General features: G+C 48.5%; 1 protein-coding gene across 1 annotated transcript; it reads left to right on the forward strand.

Annotated features, from left to right (window-relative positions):
• The first annotated feature begins 14,321 nt into the window (after window positions 1–14,321).
• On the forward strand, window positions 14,322–15,405 carry fam43b (family with sequence similarity 43 member B). Its single transcript, XM_080215320.1, has one exon. The coding sequence runs from the start codon at window positions 14,379–14,381 to the stop codon at window positions 15,297–15,299; it is 921 nt and encodes a 306-aa protein (XP_080071446.1). The 5' UTR covers window positions 14,322–14,378; the 3' UTR covers window positions 15,300–15,405.
• Window positions 15,406–16,155: the final 750 nt, after the last annotated feature.

The raw sequence follows: 16,155 nt of genomic DNA on the forward strand, positions 1-16,155 counted from the left end.
CAAATGTCATCACAATTGGTCTGGAATATCAATTATCCATTACAATCCATTGTAATTGGTGCCTCCCTTCACACAGATAATGAAAGGATGTTACCCAGCGTTGGGGATATTGGGATAACTCACCCACAAGATAACAACAACTGGGCTACACAGCCTGAGGAAGTTCCTGTGGGGTCAAACACAACAATTTGGAGCCTTAAACAGCGTCCCAAAAACTCCTGGTAAACACCAGGAGGATATCCTGGAAAGAGGGGACATCAGGATATAACCCCAACCCAGCTCGCAGTGTTAGAGTGTACACACACACGCACCAGATAAAAGGAACAGAGTCCCACAGCCTCCTGGGAGGAATATCTAAACTTAACCTCCTAAACCTCACCAATAACAGGATACTTTCCACAAGGGACCTAAATCTATTATATAACTTCCATTCCTTCTAAGTATGAATTTTCAGAGAGCTGCTACCTTTGCCTACACAGCTAAAGACAGTAAAGGATATTGACGCAGATAAAAACCAGACCATCGTGGATTCCCCAGCCAGGTTCAGGGGTGTACCAGTAAATACTTCCCCCAACTCCAGCTATGCCAGAGGCACCAATGACAATAAAGTCCAGCTTGTCCCAGGCTATGGGAACTGTCTGTATCTTCACCAGAGACCAAGAAGGATTCCTTAATCCCAAAATAGCAACACAAATTGAGAATGCAAAACCATTTGTACTAAAGGGGGTTTTCCTCACCCACCGTGAGGACTCATATAGTCAAATCCACCACCTTAATACCAAACTGCTCACTCACCACCATGCTGTGTCGCTACTCCTATTACCCAAAATTAAAGTAAAGGATGCCTTTTAATATAAACCTCATTACAGTACAAAAAATGGATAAATATCGCAAAAACCCTGAAGCCATTCAACATCTCAGTATGCTCCTCGATGGAACAAAGGAACCCGCAAGCAAAGAAAATATCTTTGCATTGTGAGCACTCGACCCCAGGGGTTTGGAATTGACACAGGGCCAGAAGCAGGCTGGGTGAACCCCATTATCCACCACACTCAACCCCACCTCCCCCCCACCCCCACCATGCCACATAAAGACCCCGACTGAATGTAAACGGTAACACATCTTAAACTAAGATCCCCCTCGTTCTGCAGCCAGAGCTTAACAGTGGATGGATTTCATTGTGAATAATTGAATATCCCCGTCTTTCAAAGAATAACAAGTGACAGACACCCCAGCGCTCACATATCAAACACCTTCACCACGATAAAAGACAACATCAGGAGGGCAGCAGTTTAGGATTAATGATGAGCTCCAGGATAACATAACCATCCACACAACTCAAACAGGACAAATCCCTGGCAGGATTGTTGGACATCATCAAGGATCCATCGGTAGTTTTACTGAAGCCCTGTATCATCTCCCAGAAGCTTCAGTGGAGAAACCCGAGACCCCCAGCTGGTGGTGAGGTCTGACCACATGCAGCCCACCCCACCCCCTCAATAAACACCGAGTTTAAGACAATGTAAGGCCTAAACCACCCCTGGATCTCAGACCGGATACAGAATGCCTCTTCCAACAGTCCTCAAATCAGGATTATAAAAGCCTGGCAGCCAGTTCCCAAACTCAGCCGGGAATTTATCCTCCATTCCCCCCGGGAGATTGGGCACACAGACATTCCTTCTCCAGCCCAATCCCTCGGAATTATCCAGGATGTCTGTGCAGCAGGATTTCCAGGGTGTGCAGATGAGCCTTCACTAAGGAATCTGCCCCCTCGACCAACAGGATTCTTTCCTCCGCTTCCCCCATTCTCCTTGCGATATCTGACAGTTCACCAGTGTGGGCACCAATAATCTGTGCCAGGGAGCCCAGACCGTCACCCATAACTTCACTCACAATGGCAACCATCATCCTGATGTCTATAACATCGACAGAGCGTCAGCCCGCTCACCAGATAAACCATCACTAACCTGATAAACCACTGCTAACCAGATAAACCACCGCTCACCGGATAAACCACCGCAGTGTGAGTCTGCTAACCAGATAAACCACCGCTGTGTCAGCCCACTAACCAGATAAACCACCGCTGAGTCAGCCCACTAACCAGATAAACCACCGCTGTGTCAACCCACTAACCAGATAAACCAGCGCTGTGTCAGCCCACTCACCAGATAAACCAGCACTGCGTCAGCCCGCTAACCAGATAAACCAGCGCTGTGTCAGCCCACTCACCAGATAAACCAGCGCTGTGTCAGCCCACTCACCAGATAAACCAGCACTGCGTCAGCCCGCTAACCAGATAAACCAGCGCTGTGTCAGCCCACTCACCAGATAAACCAGCGCTGTGTCAGCCCACTCACCAGATAAACCAGCGCTGCGTCAGCCCGCTAACCAGATAAACCAGCGCTGTGTCAGCCCACTAACCAGATAAACCACCGCTGAGTCAGCCCACTAACCAGATAAACCACCACTGAGTCAGCCCACTAACCAGATAAACCACCGCTGTGTCAACCCACTAACCAGATAAACCACCGCTGTGTCAGCTCACTAACCAGATAAACCACCGCTAAGTCAGCCCACTAACCAGATAAACCACCGCTGTGTCAACCCACTAACCAGATAAACCAGCGCTGTGTCAGCCCACTCACCAGATAAACCAGCGCTGCGTCAGCCCGCTAACCAGATAAACCACCGCTCACCAGATAAACCACCGCAGTGTGAGCCTGCTAACCAGATAAACCAGCGCTGCATCAGCCCGCTAACCAGATAAACCAGCGCTGCGTCAGCCCGCTAACCAGATAAACCAGCACTGCGTCAGCCCGCTAACCAGATAAACCAGCGCTGCGTCAGCCCGCTAACCAGATAAACCAGCGCTGTCAGTCCGCTAACCAGATAAACCAGCGCTGCGTCAGCCCGCTAACCAGATAAACCACCGCTCACCAGATAAACCACCGCAGTGTGAGCCTGCTAACCAGATAAACCAGCGCTGCATCAGCCTGCTAACCAGATAAACCAGCGCTGCGTCAGCCCGCTAACCAGATAAACCAGCGCTGCGTCAGCCCGCTAACCAGATAAACCAGCGCTGCGTCAGCCAGCTAACCAGATAAACCAGCGCTGCGTCAGCCCGCTAACCAGGTAAACCAGCGCTGCGTCAGCCCGCTAACCAGGTAAACCAGCGCTGCGTCAGCCCGCTAACCAGATAAACCAGCGCTGTGTCAGCCCACTAACCAGACGAACCAGCGCTGTGTCAGCCCGCTAACCAGATAAACCAGCGCTGTGTCAGCCCGCTAACCAGATAAACCAGCGCTGTGTCAGCCCACTAACCAGATAAACTAGCGCTGCTGTCAACAAGGCCCTGCCTTGCCGTCTCCACCTAGTTTAATTAAATGAGGATTTTCTTGACTTTGCTCGGTGCCCCATTCACCTTAACTTAGTCAGGATCTTTAAGGAGCAAAGCACAGTGACCATACTCCAGATTAGATAATTAACGGTTGTGCATCGGGATAATTAAAGGGATTGAAAGATGTGTAGTGCTAGAGTTCGCAAAATGCAGCCATTCCTGCGCTTACATTGTGTAAGCATCCCAAGACCAGCTTTTATATCCAATTTCTGTAACTTGCTGAAATGTTCACCCTGCTACAGTGCAGCAGCAAAGCCAGTGTTATTCTCCACTAACATGATGCTTCCATGAAGACAAACAGATATTCTGCCTATCACACAGATGAGGAATGTTGTATCTGAATTTGTTAGTGTTTATTAACGGGGGTTTAAGTTTAAGAGCCGTGGGGTTATGCTGCAACTATACAGGACGTTGGTGAGGCCACATTTGGAATATCGTGTTCAGTTCTGGTCACCTCACTATAAGAAGGATGTGGAAGCATTGGAGAGAGTGCAGAGGAGATTTACCAGGATGCTGCCTAGTTTGGAGGATAGGTCTTATGAGGAAAGGTTGAGGGAGCTGGGGCTTTTCTCTTTGGAGCGGAGGAGGATGAGAGATGATTTAATAGAGGTTTATAAGATGATGAGGGGGATAGAGTGGACGTGCAGACACTATTTCCTCAGGTAGATGTAGCTGTTACTAGGGAGCATAACTATAAGGTTCATGGTGGGAGATATAGGAGGGAGATATAGGTAGATTCTTTACTCAGAGAGTGGTTGGGGTGTGGAATGCACTGCCTGCTGTGATAGTGGAGTCGGACACTTTAGGAACTTTCAAGCAGTTATTGGATAGGCACATGGAGCACACCAGAATGATAGGGAGTGGGATAGACTGATCTTGGGTTTGAACATAGCTCGGCACAACATTGAGGGCCGAAAGGCCTGTACTGTGCTGTACTGTTTTATGTTCTAAAATCCCACTGAAAAAACAGTGGGATTTACTCCAGTTTTTATGCAAATTTGATTAGAATTCCGACCTGTGGAAAGTGATGAGGGAATCAACAAGATGGGAAGCTTATTTGACCTCATCCTCACCAATCTAACTGTCCTTGTGGAGATGAAGTCCCATCTTCACATTGAGGATACCCTGCATCGAGTTGTGTGGCACTATCACCATGTTAATTGGAATAGACTTCAAACAGATCTTGCAACTCGAGACTGGCCATCCATGAGGTGGTGTGGGTCATCAGCAGCAGCAGAATTGTACTCAATTCCAATCTGCAACTTCATGACCCAGTCTATGCACTTGACTGAGCATGACATCAAGGAGCCCTAGCAAAACTTGAGTCAGTGGAATTCAGGGGAACTAGTTGGAATCATACCTGACACAAAGGAAGATGGTTGTGCTGGTTGGAGAATCAATCATCTCAGTCCCGGGACATCTCTGCAGGAGTTCCTCAGGGTCGTGTCTTAGGCTCAACCATCTTCAGCTGCTTCCAGAATGACTTTGTTTGCATTGTAAGGTCAGAGGTGGAGGTGTTTGTTGATGATTGCACAATGTTCCATCTATTTGCAACTCCTCCAATAGTGAAGCAGTCCATGTCCCGATGCAGCAAGACCCAGGCAACATTCAGACTTAGGCTGATAAGTAGCAAATAACATTCATGCCATACAAGTGCAAGGCAATAACCATCTCAAATGATAAAAAGATTAATAAAATTAGAGAATGAGAGAATGTGAGCTTGAAATATAAAAACAGGTAGGAAATGTTTCTATAGGTATTTAAATAAGAAGAGTTAACAAAGTGAGTGTTGGTCCAAATGGAAAGCGAGTCTGAGAAATTAGTGATGGAAAAAGTGGAGATGGCAGATGAATTGAACAGATTTTTTACACCATAGAAAATGCTGGAAAAGCTCAGCAGGTTGGGCAGCATCTGAGAAGAAAGAAAGAGAGATAACGTTTTGTCCTACGGAGTTCAACAGAGGGAGAAATGTGATGGATTTTATACTTTGTATGAGGGGATGGAACAAGTGGAGCAAAACTTAACTGAGATTTCACTGCCCCCCCCCCATGACCCCCCTCCCCCCACCCCACTCCACAGTGGTTGGCAGCACACACTTGTGTGTCTGCCCAATCCCCCGCATCTCTGTCCTCACCCGTTCTCCTCCCTCCCAGAACCATGTCTTCACTTTTCACCCCATTGATCTCCAAGTTCAAAGGATCATTCTCTGGCCTTTCCACCAACTCCAGCATGTCGCTACCAAATATATCTTCCCCTCACTCCCAAACCTCTGGCAGTATTCTGCTAGGACCACTCCCTGTCAACACCTCTCTTAATTTTGATGCAGTTAGTATGGAGTATTTTTGTGGCCTCTGGGGCCAGTGAGCCATTGTGTTGTTTCTGGTGCTTAGCTGTAGGTGCCCCATAGATGCGCCCCTCACCCATTCCAATTTCTGTGGCAGGGAGGACAGTAAAATTTATGAGTCCAGGAAAAGCTCTAGGCACTGATGAAATAATGACAGAACAGCCATTGCAGAAACAGAAGGAGGAATAGAAATTTGTGATGAAATTTATACCAAAGGATACTTTCCCAGTGACTGTGTTGTTCCAGATTTCTGAATTATTAGTTCAGCAACAAATCCATTATGCTACCATATCTGATTTGGATCGTACAACTTTGTTCATTCATTAAGCTCTGATTTATATCATCTTCAGACTTACAATCAATGGAAAGTATCTCTTGATTGATAGTAATGTATTTTGGCATGACAAAGATCTCATCTTTAAAAAGGAAGCTTTTCTGAGCCTCTATAATTAACATGTGAAAGTGAAATGTCTTTAATTGCAGCACTGTAAGGAGGGAAGAATGGATTGCAAGGACATTTAGGTACACAATCCTATTCAATGTTTCAATGAAAACACACTGATATAAGCCTATGATCTGTGAGTTGGTGTGGAGGTTCTGATCAATAAAACTAATTTTTATTATTATCTATACTGTTTGAAATGCAGGGCTGTAATAAAGAGAGGAACCATTGGCTTTGTTCACACCGACTCCTTCCCAGAGATCTGCTGTCATAGTGTGTCATACTCACCAGCCCGGCACCATCCTCATACATCCATGGAACTTGTCTGTATCTGCTCTGTGATGTCCATCACCCAGTTACACCGAGACTGACCGCTGTTACTGCTTCCCTCCACTCTCCCCTCTACAAGACGTCTCTGCAAACTGTCAGCTCTGAACAAGTGGCCAAAATACTGACATTAACTTTTCTGGATGTCATTTTCCAAGTTCCTTTTGTTTTTGCTATTTCAAAACCCTCTTCACATTTGAATGTGTAATTTTTAGCAAACGCCTTGGCAACCACATTTCAAAGGCTTTGATTTTCTTCCAAAAATGTTTATTTATTGTCCAGATTTCTGAGAACTACAGGGAAGTAGAGAATGGAGCACCTTATGTTTTTCTTTCTTGTTACAAGCTTGTTTTTTTTCGTCTTCACATAATTACCTCTGGCTATCTCAATCTATCTTCAGACTTTAACATTGCATCCACTATCTCTTGTTATCAATTGTCCTAAACTGACAAACCTATCAACTTATTCCAGTGCAACACCATCATTTCAGTCTTCACCTTAGTTTCTTCTAATGTATTCCTCTAACCACTACTGTTTTGTCTTCATTCTAAAATTTTAGATTTTAGGATATTTTGTGTGAGTGAATGTCAGCATTCTACAAGTCTATTATGATCTTTCCTCCAGGTTTTACCCCGAAAGTATATTTGACTCTGAATATTTGTTCTGTGTACAGATGGAATAATTCCTGTAATTCTTCACTTGAAACAATGGTGAGGCTTTTAGGACGGGAGATCACAATCTTAGAATAAGGGGTAGCAAATTTAAGAGTTGAGGAGAAACTACTTCTCCCAAAGGGTTGTGAATCTATGGAATTCGCTACCCCAAAGTGCGATGGATACTGGGACAGTGAATAAATTTAAAGAGTTAGATTTTTAATTGGTAATGGGTTGAAAGGTTATGGGGAGAAGGTAGGAAAATGGGGATGAGGATCATATCAGACATGACTGAATGGGGGAGCGGACTCGATGGGCCAAATGGTCTAAATCTGCTCCTGTATTTTCTGAACTATGAATATGTCTGATTGTCCATCTTCAAGCCTGATGTTCATTATTTGGTCCCAATATTGATTCTGGATAAATCAGGGTATATCAGAGGCCGATTGCTCATGACTGCTGAAGTGTTCCCCAACAAGAAGGGAACAGTCTTGCTTGGTGATTGTCGAGCAGTGTTCATTCATCCATTGTCATAGTGTCTGTATAGTCTCCCCAATGTACCATGCCTTGGGACATTCTTTCCTGCGGCGTATCAGGTAGATAATATTAGCCGAGTTGCAACAGTATGTACCGTGTACCTGGTGGATGGTGTTCCCATGTGAGATGATGGCATCCATGTCAATGGTCTGGCATGTCTTTCAGAGGTTGCTGTGGCAGGGTTGTGTGGTGTCGTGGTCACTGTTCTCCTGAAGGCTGGGTAGTTTGCTGTGGACAATAGTCTATTTGAGGTTGTGCACTTGTTTGAAGGCTGTAACTGCTCTGTGATGTGTGGGTGTGGGGATGGCCTTGGTGAGATGTTCGTCTTCATCAATAACATGTTGAAGGCTCCGGAGAATATGTCGTAGCTTCTCTGCTCTGGGGAAGTACTGGACGACGAAGGGTACTCTGTCCATCGTGTCCTGTGTTTGTCTTCTGAGGAGGTCGGTGCGGTTTTTCACTGTGGCGCATTGGAACTGTCGATTAATGAGTTGAGCACCATATTCTGTTCTCATGAGGGCATCTTTCAGTGTCTGGAGGTGTCTGTTGGTAGCCTCCTCACCTGAGCAGATCGTGTGTATACGGAGGGCTTGTCCATAGGGGACAGTTCTTTAACATGTTTAGGGCGGAAGCTGGAGAAGTGGATTATCGGAGATTATCCATGGGCTTGCGGTACAGTGAGGTGCTGAAGTGACCATCCTTAATGGAGATGCGTGAGACCAAGAATGCAACCGATTCTACAGAGTAGTCCATGGTGAGTCTGATGGTGGGTTGGAACTTGTTGATGTCATCATATGGTGAACAATCAATAAAACAACTGAGTCCAAAGGAAGAAAATGTCATCAATGTATCAAGTGTATAACATCGGTTGAAGGTCCTGCGCGATGAAGAAGTCTTGTTCAAACCTGTGCATGAAGATCTTGGCATATTGAGGTGCGAATTTGGTCCCCATGGCTGTTCCGTGTGTCTGGATGAAGAACTGGTTGTTGAAGGTGAAGACATTGTGGTCCAGGATGAAGTGAATGAGTTGTAAAATTGCATCTAGAAACTGGCCGTTGTCGGCGTTGAGTACTGAGGCAGCTGCATCAATGTCATTGTTGTGGGGGATGCTGGTATAGAGGGCCGAGACATCCATTGTGACAAGGAGTGTCCCTGGTTCAACTGCTCCACATGTGCTGAATTTAGTCCATAGTATCACGACAAAAGCTGGGAGTTCTTTGTACAATGGGTATCAGGACGCCCTCGACGTAGCTGGAGAGGTTCTCTTGGGTTCATGTCACGCTATCTGTAACCCACACGACTTGCCTGGACTTGCAAAATCTCACTAACTGTCCTGTCTGGAGACAATACACATCTCTTTAACCTGTGCTTAATGCTCTCTTCACTCAAATTGTCTGTACCTTTAAGACTCGATTAGCTGTAAAGATTCGCATTCCAATCATTATTCTGTAGATTGAGTTGTATCTTTATATCCCCTGTTTGTGAACACAACTCCCATTCACCTGACGAAGGAGCAGTGCTCCGAAAGCTAGTGGTGTTTGTTAGCAAATAAACCTGATGGACATTAATTTGGTGTTGAGACTTCCTACTGTATCACTATTTCATCAGTGCCTGGAGATTTTCCTAGATTCATCAATTTTAAAACAGTTTTTACTTCTGGTATCAGAATGTTTGATCTGTCATTTGCCTTTATATCTTGAGGACTCCTTCAGTTTGGGGCAATGTACAATTCATTTTTATATTCTATCTTTCTGCTGCTACATCCCTTCCAAACCCTTTACCAGCTTTGTATTTTATGCGCCTATTATCTGTTGTTATTCTTTTTTCTGTCAAAGATTTTACTTTCTGATGTTTAATTCACATGATTTGCTTTCATTTCTGCTCCAATTCTTCATCCCACATCTCATTACATCAATTCTTGTTAGCTGCCTACGTGCTTTCTTTCTGTTTTCAGTTTCATCATATTAAATGTGTTCCTTTTCTTTCATCTCATTAAGCTCTCATCTCTCACCCACTCTTGTCTTTCTCTTCTCCATTTTGGTAAGATTTCCTTTGCAGAGTGTTCCATATTCTCTTTCACATATTTCCATTTCTTTTCCGTTTCTGAAACCTCTGTTTATTCTGATTCCTTGATCCTGAGACAATCATGCTGCTTTTTTACTGTAAGAGTGAATGTTTCTCTCATCCTGCCATCTGTTAAGATCTAAACGGTTACACTTTTTTTTGTATTCTCAGTTTTGGCTTATCTTTGCCACGAGGAGACAATGACCTGAGTTTACATCCACCCCAGATTACAGTGTAAAATGCTGTTTCAGCATCACATTGTCTATTTGATTTCTATACACATCGCGTATTCTTTCTAGTTGTTTAAAGAAGGTTAATCAGATCAGGCCCGATCACCATCGCATCACTTCCTTGACAAAACTGTATCAGTCTTTCTCCTCTTTCATTTCATAATGTGAGATCATTCTGACTGATATATGTTCTTTTACTAATTTTATTTGCTTATTATAATTACTACATCAGTTGATTTGACAAAAGTACTTCAAGATGTCACCATAAAATGCCTCCATTTCCTGCTCACTTACCTGTGAGATTATAAACTTGAATAAAAACCAAATCAAAAGACTTTCCTTTGATCTTAATCTCGACCCTTCTTTCTGAAAGTGACCAGTAAACTAATCTCTTGTTTCTTTCGGTTACTGGGATTCCTACTCCATTCCTGTTTCTCCTCTTTCTAATAAAAAAGGGATAAAGGAATATGAGAATCAGGTGGGGAGGTGGGTTTGAGACCAGGGAGAGACCAGCCACGATCTGACTGAATAGCGGTGCAGGTTCTAAGGGCTGAGTCTGCCTACTTCTGCTCCTAATTCCTATGTTTCTCAGCTCCCAAGAAATATGTAATTCTTCTTTTCCATCTGACTAGATTCTAACCATCTTCTTTCTGCAAGTCTGAATGAACCAACACAAGCGTCTATCATCACCTGTATCCAGTCACTGAGCTTCCCTACCTTATCTAAAAGTTGAAGAACAGGAGATACAGGAGAGGTTAGCTCTCTGCATTAGTGTATTGTAAGGAGTGGCAGGGGATGAGGAGACCTTGCCCAATGAACTAACCAACACATTTATTACAAAGTTGACCTAAACTCACAAGGGAGGTCAGCTTCTGAACCTATTACACTCACTGGAAGAGGTCGCTTCTTTAGAATAGGAGCATAGAACATTACAGCGCAGTACAGGCCCTTCAGCCCTCGATGTTGCGCTGACTTGTGAAACCAATCTAAAGCCCATCTAACCTATGCTAGTCCAATATCATCCATATGTTTATCCAATGACCATTTAAATGCCCTTAATGTTGGCAAGTCCACTACTGTTGCAGGCAGGGCATTCCATGCCCTTACAACTCTCTGAGTAAACAGCCTACCTCTGACATCTGTCCTATGTCTATCACCCCTCAATTTAAAGCCATGTCCCCTCGTGCTAGCCATCTCCATCTGAGGAAAAAGGCTCTCATTGTCCCCCCTAGGACCAAGGGATATAAAAGCTTTATATCAAATAGGAAAGTTGGTAATTGCAAACAGCTAATGGACAGACACAGCTACAGCTATATATTTAGAAAAATGACACAAGATATATGATTCACTTAAATCCATGTTGACAATGTTTGCAATTACACTTTAACATCAAAGCTACTTCCAAAAACTATAAAACTAAAAATCGTCAGTTTCCTTTCCCTTTATTTCAACATTTTTTTAACAACCATTTTGCTGACAAAGTAAAATACCAATACAGAACCAGCCAAAGGATTCATGCGAAGGTGCTTCATAGCAGAGTTACAAAGCAACATTTGACAATGAACCACATAAGGACAGGTGACCAAAAGCTGGATCAAAGAGGTAAATGTTAAGGAGACTGAGGTAGAGAAACAGAGAGGATCTTATTGAGACGTATAAGATGATGAAAGGGATGGATAGGGTAGAGGTGGAGAGGTTCTTCCCGCTCAGAAAGGACAGTAGGACTAGAGGGCACAGCCTCAAGATAAGGGGAGGGCAGTTTAGAACAGAGTTAAGGAGAAACTTCTTCACTCAAAGGGTGGTGAATCTCTGGAATTCTCTGCCCGTTGAAGTGGTGGCGGCTACCTCGCTAAATATATTTAAGATGCGGGTAGATAGGTTTCTGGTAGGCAAGGGGATTAAGGGTTATGGGGAGAAAGCAGGAAAGTGGAACTGAGCCACTTCAGATCAGCCATGATCTTATTGAATGGCGGGGCAGGCTTGAAGGGCTAGATGGCCTACTCCTGCTCCTATTTCTTATGTTCTTATGAGAGGTTAAGGGAGAGATTGCCAGCTCAGGCAGCTGAAGGTACAGTCACCAAGGATGGGACAATTCATATCAGGGATCCTGAAGTGGGCGGAGTGAGAGGTATGCAGAGATCTTGGAGGCTTGTGGGAAGATTACAGGGAGGCAGAAGCCATGGAGAAAAGTGAAAACAAGGATAAACATTTTGAGATGAACTTGTTCCTCGACTGTAAGAAGTCTTACAACACCAGGTTGAAGTCCAACAGATTTATTCAGAGAGCGCTGCTCCTTCATTAGGTGACTCACCTGGTGAAGGAGCAGCACTCTGAATCCGAGTAGATCTGCTGGACTTTAATCGGATGTTGTGAGACTTATTACTTTGTCCACCCCAGTCCAACACCGACATCTCCACGTGGTTCTTTGACTGGCAGCTGAAGAGGAGCAAGCAGAGAGAAATTGGGTGGAAGTAAAATGTAACTTACGGAGTCAGACTGGGCCTCAATTACAATAGTCAAAGCTGGAGTTCACAAAGGTGTTTTTGAGATGTTGGCAGCAGTTGAGGCCAGGCTGAGATACACTCTGACCTGACAGGTACAAACAAAGAAACACAAGACGGGACAGACTGCATTACTGCTGAATACAATGGCACTTACAATATCTCATGGCTGCAATCTCTGATTTTATATTAACCTTGGCCAAAAATTGCTGGATCCTGGCGGTTCCGAATCTAATTATAAACCTCACACTAAACTGATCTGTCCTGGAAGAAACACAGGGAACAAGTCAGGCCGTTAGGTTTTCATCAACGCGGAAAGAGGAAATTCCCCTGATATTAAATCAACGATAAAACCTCTCACCCACTGCAAAATGAGACATGAACATTGGAATCATCGCCTTAAAACACAGCCCTGAATTAAAGGGAGATTTGCCCCAAATTGCGAGTTACATTTTTAAGTATTTATTGGTCTTTAGGCAAGTTTTATTCCATCTGGGTTCTGTTTTGCAATTCTCATATCCGCATTAAAATTATTCTGATTTTGAACATTTTGAATGTTTGGTCATGTTAAACATTTTGGGTCTGCCGTTTATTACTGGACTGTCCATAAAAGTTCATTTCAAAAAGTTTACAGAATGGCTCAACTTCTACCAACCACCTCCAGGGGGCTGATTTTGAGATGGAGAGGTGAGGTTCGGGGACTTTGGCCAAAGTCTCGTCTCTCCCGAGTTGTCCTTTATCCTGAGTTTCCTTAAAGTTTAGTTGAAGTTACTGTGAAATTCTCCTAGTCACCACATTCCAGCGCCTGTTCAGGTTACACTGAGGGAGAATTTAGTAGGGCCAATACACCCTAACCAGCACGTCTTTCAGACTGTGGGAGGAATCTGGAGCACCCAGAGGAAACCCACACAGGCATGGGGAGAACATGTAGACTCCACAAAGACAGTGACCCGAGCCGGGAATCAAACCTGTCTCTGGCACTGTGGAACAGCAGTGCTAACCACTGTGCCACCCTCTATCCAGAGTCCCAGTGGGGGTGGGGTGAAGGTGGGGATGGTGTGCCGGTGGAGGTGGGGACAGTGTGCAGGTGGAGGTGGAGGTGGGGACAGTGTGCAGGTGGAGGTGGGGGTGGTGACAGTGTGAGGGTGGGGGTGGGGACAGTGTGCAGGTAGAGGTGGGGACAGTGCACAGGTGGGGGTGGTGACGGTGTGGGGACAGTGTGCAGGTGGAGGTGGGGACAGTGTGCAGGTGGGGGTGGTGACGGTGTGGGGGTGGTGACGGTGTGCAGGTGGGGGTGGTGACGGTGTGCAGGTGGAGGTGGGGGTGGGGACAGTGTGCAGGTGGGGGTGGTGACGGTGTGGGGGTGGTGACGGTGTGCAGGTGGGGGTGGTGACGGTGTGCAGGTGGGGGTGGGGACAGTGTGCAGGTGGGGGTGGTGACGGTGTGGGGATGGGGACAGTGTGCAGGTGGAGGTGGAGGTGGGGGTGGGGACGGAGTGAAGCTCCCCCTCCCTCCCCGGGTTGGCAGCAGCGTCAGCGGGCGGGGTGTGAGCCTGGAGCCGCTGCCAGTCTGTGCCGGGCTCCGGCTGGGAGTGAGCAGAGCGGCAGCGGCTCCGGGAAACAGCCGCTCTTCCCGCCGCGTTCCCGGCTCCGGGCTCCACTCCCTGCTCCCCCCCTCCCCGGCCCCGGGCTCCCCCCCCTCCCCGGTCCCGGGTCCCGCTGCCGGGCTCCCCCCTCTCCCCCGGCTCCGGTCCTGGGCTCCCCCGGTCCCGGGTCCCGCTCCGCTCCAGTCCCACTGCCGGGCTCCCCCGTCTCTTCTCCCCCCGCTGCCCCGCTCCGGTCCCCGGTCCCGCTGCCCCGCTCCGGTCCCCGGTCCCGGGCGGGATGTTCCCCTGGAGGAGCGGTAAGGCGGCGCTGCTGGAGGAGGAGCGGGCCCGGGGAGGGAAGCGGCTGGCGGCGGCGCTGGGTCTGTCCCCGCTCCTGGCGGCGCTGCTGCGGGCCGCTCCCGGGGCCTGGGGCCGCTGCTCCCCGGGCCGCCTGGGCAGCGCCTTCCGCAGGCGGCGCCAGAAGCTGGAGCTGACGGCCGAGGACCCGAGTTATACCGCCTGGTACCTGGGCAGCGCGGTGACCCTGGCGGGCCGGGGGGAGGGCTGCTGCCGGGAGGCACTGGGCCGGATCTGGGCCCGAAGCTGGCAGGGGGCAGCCGGTACCCGGGTCCAGCTCAGCATCGGGCCGCACGGCCTCCGCATGGGCCAGTCGGAGCAGAGGGGCCGAGAGGCCGCGGCCCACCTCTACCTGCTTCACCGCATCAGTTACAGCGCGGCACAGCCGCAGCCGGGCCGCCTCTTCGCCTGGGTTTACCGGCACCAGCTCCGCCACAAGGCCGTGGTGCTGCGCTGCCACGCCGCGCTGCTTTCCCGGGCCGAGCAGGCCCAGGCCCTGGCCCGCCTGCTCCGCCAGGCCTCGGCCGCCGCCTTCAGCCACTTCCAGCGCCTCAAGCGGCAGGACGACGCCCGCCACCGGCAGCAGCAGCGGCTCGGGGAGCTCTCGGTGCCCCGCGTCCCCATCCGGAGGCTCCTGAACGGCCAGTGTCCCTACCGGCCCCCGGCCGAGCGCAGCGGCCCGCGCCTCGGCTCCATCGCCGAGGATGTGCAGGGGGAGGAGGCGGAGGAGAGCGGCTCCCAGCCGCCCGCAGACATCAGCGGCATCGCCCGGCAAATCCACCGCTGCAGCATCGGCCACCGAGTCGGAGTCAGCAGCCTGCCCTCCGGAGACACACCGCTACCCCGGCACCAGGCAGCCTGAGCCGGGCTGCACACCCGGAGCGGCGGGTCCCGGAGCCGGACAGACCCGGAGCGGCGGGGCCGGAGCCGGACAGACCCGGAGCGGCGGGGCCGGAGCCGGACAGACACGGGGCCGGAGCCGGACAGACCCGGAGCGGCGGGGCCGGAGCCGGACAGACCCGGAGCGGCGGGGCCGGAGCCGGACAGACCCGGAGCGGCGGGGCCGGAGCCGGACAGACCCGGAGCGGCGGGTCCCGGAGCCGGACAGACCCGGAGCGGCGGGGCCGGAGCCGGACAGACCCGGAGCGGCGGGTCCCGGAGCCGGACAGACCCGGAGCGGCGGGGCCGGAGCCGGACAGACCCAGAGACCAGCCTCGCCGCTCTTCACTCTCCCCCTCAGACTGAGGAATCTCCCGGGGATTTACAAAGAGCGGCAGCAGCAATCCCGTCCCTATCGCTAAGGGCAGCTCCTCACGCACTGACTCCCGCTGCCTTCCCCCAGGAATCAGCACCGACTTCAGAACATCGGAAACCCGGAGAGGAAAACCTGGATCATTCCCCCTGGATCAGTCTATCTGGAACTAAAACCCCGGAGATTCCTACAGTAATAACGGGACAGTGAAACAGACATTGCAAAAGTTTCACAACTTGAGACTTTTTATTTAAGGTGATATTCACTTGGCGTGTATATATAAAAATGTGTATATATGAGAGTCTACGCGGTGACAGAGCTGAGTAAAAAGCTGCGATCCATTGACTTATTAGTAACCGTGTAGAAAATGAACTTTATTTCGCACAGAGCGCGACTGCTGAATAGACCAAATGTCACAAAGCGATAACGTTCTCATCGTAACACTAAGCCGTAGATTCCTGCTCAA

Source organism: Carcharhinus amblyrhynchos, chromosome 30 (assembly GCF_965287045.1).
Source record: "Carcharhinus amblyrhynchos chromosome 30, sCarAmb.v2.hapA, whole genome shotgun sequence".
Taxonomy (NCBI): domain Eukaryota; kingdom Metazoa; phylum Chordata; class Chondrichthyes; order Carcharhiniformes; family Carcharhinidae; genus Carcharhinus; species Carcharhinus amblyrhynchos.

Bases quoted from the DNA above. Each gene is read 5' to 3' on its own strand.
- fam43b (XM_080215320.1), top strand. From the start codon at position 14,379: ATGTTCCCCTGGAGGAGCGGTAAGGCGGCGCTGCTGGAGGAGGAGCGG.